The sequence below is a fragment of the Pistacia vera genome, unplaced genomic scaffold (assembly GCF_008641045.1).
Source record: "Pistacia vera cultivar Batoury unplaced genomic scaffold, PisVer_v2 Contig277, whole genome shotgun sequence".
Classification (NCBI taxonomy): Eukaryota; Viridiplantae; Streptophyta; class Magnoliopsida; order Sapindales; family Anacardiaceae; genus Pistacia; species Pistacia vera.
The window spans coordinates 463,702-469,508 of NW_022196087.1; the positions used below are offsets into that span (position 1 = coordinate 463,702).

The window sequence follows — 5,807 nt, forward strand, 5'->3', positions numbered from 1 at the left end:
CTGGTCAAACTAGCTTATAAGCTGGTCAAACTAGTTTATAAGCTCTAAAATTAAACTGACCTATTTGTTTATAATTTTTTTGAGCTTATAAGTTGAGCTGATAAGCCAAAAAAAAAAAAAAATAAGTTGGGGGGGAGATACTTTTTTTTTTTTTGGCTTATAAGCACTTTGCTTATAAGTTAGTTTGACCAAGTATATTACCACATTATCCTTGTTTAATTTTAAAATTCTATAGTATACCCTTATTTAATGTAATACATTTTTTAATCATTTTACAATAAAATGTACTTATAAGTCACATTTTACTAAACACGTCAACTACTTATCAGTCACTTATAAGTATTTTAACCAAACACGTAATTGCTTAAAATTTTAAATGCTTATAAGCTAAAATTAATTTATAAGTATTTGTTATTTATAAACTAATTTTTATAAGCTCAGATAAATACCCCTTAAGTTGTCTGTCTATTTACAAATTAACCAATAAAGAACTGTCATATCATTGTGAGAGAAAATTATTAAATTGAGTTATAAACCTAACATTACTCATTTGATTTATCATAAGAAAAGAGATTTTACAAGAGTTCTTAAGTTTGAATTTATTCTAAGAATGATTATTGAAGAGAGTTATTCAATCGTTAGAACCCGGCAATCAATATTCAATAGGCAGTGGCAACCAAATTATAATTCTATATTTAGTTTTTGGCGTGATGTTGCATCGAAGAAAATGAGTAAACCAATATATATTATAAATACGAGACTTGATTACTTAACGGTCACTGCTTGGGATTTCGATACATAAAAAATTATTCAATTCTCAATGCTATAATATAATATATTTGAATTCTTTATTTCCTGCTGCCACATGGTGTGTAAGGCAATAAAAGAGACTGTAAATAAATAACACACACAGATATCTAGAAATGAAATCAAATCAAATCAAAACATAAAGTTGGTTCTTCGTCTGTACTACCACCAAAAGACACATTAGATGACAAACCAAAATCAGATCATGCAAATTCAATTCCAACAAATTAATTTAATAACTTACATGACCCCACCAAATTTTTCAAAAGCAATTGAGTTTGGTGAGACATCAATTTTCCACTATGTCGCTGTACCAGTGCAGTGGGACTCCAATTTTTTATTCTTCTTCTTCTTCTTCCACTCCTCAGTTCCCTTCATAAAAAAATTAGGGCAACTGAGGATTCCATGTGGCGCCCCCAGAGTACAACAACACATTAAAGCTATACACCACTGAGTTCGTCAAGCTCGATGCTCAGTCGTTGGAAGACGACAAGTAATTTTCTATTTTGCCACGGTGTACCACCTCGGACCCCACAACATTAACGGCTACATTTTTTACTACTGCCACGTGACTAAACCAGACCAAGACTGATTTGGCGGGAAAGAGCCTGTGGATCCCACCCTCGGGCATCTCCACTCCAACTGCGCCCATCTAAATCGTTGACCGAAAGAGTTTTAGAATTTTTTACTCTCCGGTTTCCAGGCCGGCATCAAAAACCAACAAAAAACGTACAATGGCAAAAAAAAAAAGAAGGATAAATAAGGACACTCGGGAACCTACTGTTACATTCTAAATTAAAAAAAAAAAAAAAAAAAAATGGTTAATGCCTTGCAACAAAATTTTATGAAATTACGCGGGTGTAAGGTGAGAGGTTGGATCGGCTGATGAGGGAATATCAGGACCAACACGACAACCTTCTAACATGAACACAATGTCGGACATAGTGGGTCGATCAAGAGGGTCTGGTGCTGTACACAGTAACCCCACTTTAACTCCAAGCAAGAATTCTTCCCATTCGGACGATTCAGGGTCAAGCTCAAGCAAGCCTGGCTCTAGTAGTTCTGTGATTTGGCCCTTTTGTAGTTGCTTCTTCACCCATTTTACTATATCCTCATCTTGTGTGAACATCAGTGGCCTTTTTCCAGTTAGTAGCTCAAGCAACACTATACCAAAACTGTAGACATCTGATTCTTTTGTGGTTTCTCCTGTTAGTACTGCTTCTGGAGAGACATAACCCAATGTGCCAACGGATGTCGTAGAACTGGAAGCTTCTGCTGGGGTTGGGACTGTAAGACGGTCTAGCCCAAAATCAGATAAATGAGCTTCAAAATCAGCGTCGAAGAGAACATTTTGTGGTTTCAAATCACCGTGGACCATGTTGGATGTGTGTAGGAAGGATAGGCCACGAGCAATGCCTAGAGCTATCAAATGGCGCATTGGCCAATTCAAGACATGGCCATCCTGGTGTGATGCTTCTTGGAGGAGAGTTGCGAGATTTCCGTTGGGCATGTAGTCAAAAACTAGAAGCCTTAAATCAGGTGATCCCGCATAGTAGCCACGAAGCACTGTCAGATTTCGGTGCTTTACTTTGCCTAAGAATTCAGCTTCTTTTCTGAATATGTTTTCATCCAGCGATCCATCTGGTAGGCGGCGAATTGAGAGCACCGTCCCATCATTGTAGCAAGCCTTGAAAACAAGACCGTATCGAGTTCTGCTAAGTACATTTTCTTCATCAAATTGCCTTGTTGCTTCAGCAGTTTCTGCAAGTGTTATCTTGTTGTTAAACATAACCAGTTTTGGCCCTCCATTATCTGTGCTGCCACGACCCCCACTTGTTCTTGAGCTAGCTCTTGCCGGACTATGTTTCTTCTCTGCAGCTGCACCTTCTTTTAGCTTCTTGCGCCACCGCAAGAGGCTGAAAATATAGAAGCAACAACATAATGCCAAGAGGCTAGCACCACTTGCAACTATAACTATCAACATAATCAATCTCTTCCTCCTATTTTTATCAGTTATGTTCTCACATTTCCGGCCCAATGGCTTTCCACATAAATCTTGATTATTTGCAAACACTGAAGGATCGTTAAATCTGGAACCAAGCAATACTGGAATCTCACCATCTAAATTATTACTTGAGACATTGAAATATACAAGTCCAGATATCCTTGTAAGATTAGCTGGAATCTCTCCACTCAAGTTGTTACTTGAGAGATCCAGCACTGTGAGGTTTGATAAATTGGACAACGAGTCTGGTATGCTTCCTGAAAGATGATTGGCGTCCACTAACAAAGATTTTAACAAAGAGCATTTTGAGACTTCTTCTGGAAGTTCCCCAGTTAAATTGTTGATACCTAAATCAAGCACGTTCAAATTTGAAAGATGAGAGAGATCAGCTGGCATGTGGCCTGTCAAAGAATTTGACCGGAGCTCTAGGACTTCAAGATCAGAGCAATTGCCTAGCTCTGGAGGAATCAACCCAGAAATGCGATTATCAGACAATGACAGAACCACCAGTGAGTGAAGAAAACCAAAGGTCGCTGGAATTTCACCAAAGAACCCATTGAAAGATAAATTCAAATATCGCAAACCCATCAAACTACTAAACCCTTCAGGAACATCTCCAGATAACTTATTTTCTTGCAAAGCAATGACTTGCAGATTTGGCAGACCAGCAAGCTCAAATGGCAACTCACCAGACAGATTCTGCTTGCTCAAATCAAGAGTGGTTAACTTCAAAAGATTTCCCAAGCTAGCAGGCAATCGCCCTGAAAAAGCATTACCACTCAGATTAAAAACCATCAACCGACTCAAGTTTCCAATACTTGCTGGAATGTTACCAGAAAACTTGTTCTCACTGAGGTCCAACGTGGTCAAATTGCTCATTCCCATTAGCTCTTCCGGCAAGCTTCCACTCAAATTGTTGTGTCTCAAGTTTAAGGTCTCAAGCTCTGAAAGATTGTGAAAACTCCCTGGAAGTGAACCTGTGAAGAGATTTCCAGCAAGTGTTAGACTCTTTAACCCCCTTATATCACCCAAAAACACAGGAATCTCCCCTGAAAATTGATTCCCTTCAAGATTAAGAACACTTAACGAGCTACATTGCTCAATCTCAACTGGAATCACACCACTGAAAGAATTATTAGCCATCCTCAACTCCTCCAATCTTGACATTTTCCCAATCTCAGCAGGAATATTACCAGAAAACAAGTTACCCGAAACATCCAACATAGTCAAAGATGATATACGCGTTAACCACAATGGAAAACCCCCGCGAATCCGGTTCTGTTGAAGATCCACAACTTGCAAAACACTATAACAAGATCCCGTCTCAGGCCCAACCACGTCTGTAAACGCATTGAACCCTAACTGCAACATCTTAATCGATGGCGGATAAACCGAGACATTGCAAAACATTGACATTGGAACCTTCCCCGATAGCTTATTCTGTGAGAGCGAGACTACCTGAAGCTTAGGTAGAGCTCCAATCGCTGCGGGGATCACTCCCCCAAGTGCATTGCCTTGTGCACTCAAATGCACAAGCGATGAAAGGTTGGCTAATACTGACGGCAAAGTCCCTTCCAATAAATTAAAGTCCAGCCAAAGATACTGTAAATTTTGTAGTTCACCGAAACTCGCCGGAATCTCTCGAGAAAACTGATTATACGATAAATTAATCAGCTGAAGCTGAGATAAGTTAGCAATGGTCTCTGGTATCGAGCCAGAGAATGCATTTGATGAGAGATCTAAAAACTTGAGATTTCCTGGGAGATCGACAGCTATCTCTCCCGAGAGATGGTTTTGTGCAACGTTCAAGATTTCAAGGTTGGTGAGATTACCGATATTTGCAGGGAGGTTGCCGGAGAGTGAGTTGTACTGCAGGAACACAGCGCGAAGGAGCGTGCATTGCGAGAGCGAGGAAGGGATAGTCCCGTTGAAGAAGTTCGACCTTAGACTTAACTTCCGCAACATGCGCAACTTAGCAAGGTGGTCACTGAGTGGACCACCGAGTTGGAGCCGAGGTAACCTGAGCTCGCTGACTCGGTTGTCAGCGCAAGTAACTCCACGCCAGTCGCATGGAGCTGATGGACTAGACGAATCCCAGCCATTCAAAACTCCAAGTGGATCGAGGAGACTCAGCTTGAAGGAGGTCAAAGCTTCAATCTCAGCTAAGTTATCAGGGCTTCGGTCGACGGCGAACGTTAAAAACGGTGCGCAGAGCACCGTAAACAATAAAAAAAGGGGCAAAGCCATAAAGTAAGGACTAGCGTTTATTTGTTGGAGAGAGGAAATGAAAACGAGTTTAGACTTTAGACTAAAGAGGGAATGAGGAGTGGGTCAACAAGGGTAAGGGACAGTGCAGAGGGAGCGTATGTTATCAGAGAGAAGAACAGTGTGTTGTCTGGAGAAGAACAAAGAGGAGTTGATGCCATAAGTTGCGCCAGAGGTTGCGCAGTATTGTTGTTTTGCAGAGTGAGTGACAGCCACAGAGATTTTGAGTTGTTGAAGGGGGTGAGCCGGTGAGGCGTGGCTGTGGGTGTGGGTGTTTAGTGTTTAGTGTTTGCTTCCCCCAAAACCCTTTGAAGAAGCACTTTTCAAAACAGCATCTGGTGGGGGGCTGTCCGTTCTCGCTTTTTAGCCTTTTATGTTTAAGATTTGATACGTTATGATTTGGGTTGAATCATTGAGTCTTGTGTTATCTTATCTCTCCTCTCTTGTCCTTTTTTTTTTTTTAATTTTTATTACTTAATTTTAACTTTTGTCTTTTTTTATTTATTTTTTTAACCTATTTGGAAAATTAGCTGTTACCAAATTAAATGACAGCCTGTTATAACCATGGGAATTGGGATAGGTAAAAGCTATATCTGAGTGGTTCAAACTATTCAATTGCTTCAATTCAAGTAAATAAAAAGAGTCCTTTTTTTTTTTTTTTTTTTTACTGAAATTAAGCACTATATGGAGTAAAAAAGCTTCCCATATCTTTGACTTTGTTTGGCAGATT

At 39.8% G+C, this 5,807-nt stretch overlaps 1 protein-coding gene across 1 annotated transcript; it reads right to left on the reverse strand.

Annotated features, from left to right (window-relative positions):
* Positions 1 to 1,657: 1,657 nt before the first annotated feature.
* LOC116133940 (probable LRR receptor-like serine/threonine-protein kinase At4g36180) lies at positions 1,658 to 5,179 on the reverse strand. Its single transcript, XM_031419605.1, has one exon. The coding sequence runs from the start codon at positions 5,057 to 5,059 to the stop codon at positions 1,658 to 1,660; it is 3,402 nt and encodes a 1,133-aa protein (XP_031275465.1). The 5' UTR covers positions 5,060 to 5,179.
* Positions 5,180 to 5,807: the final 628 nt, after the last annotated feature.

Bases quoted from the DNA above. Each gene is read 5' to 3' on its own strand.
- LOC116133940 (XM_031419605.1), bottom strand. From the start codon at position 5,059: ATGGCTTTGCCCCTTTTTTTATTGTTTACGGTGCTCTGCGCACCGTTT.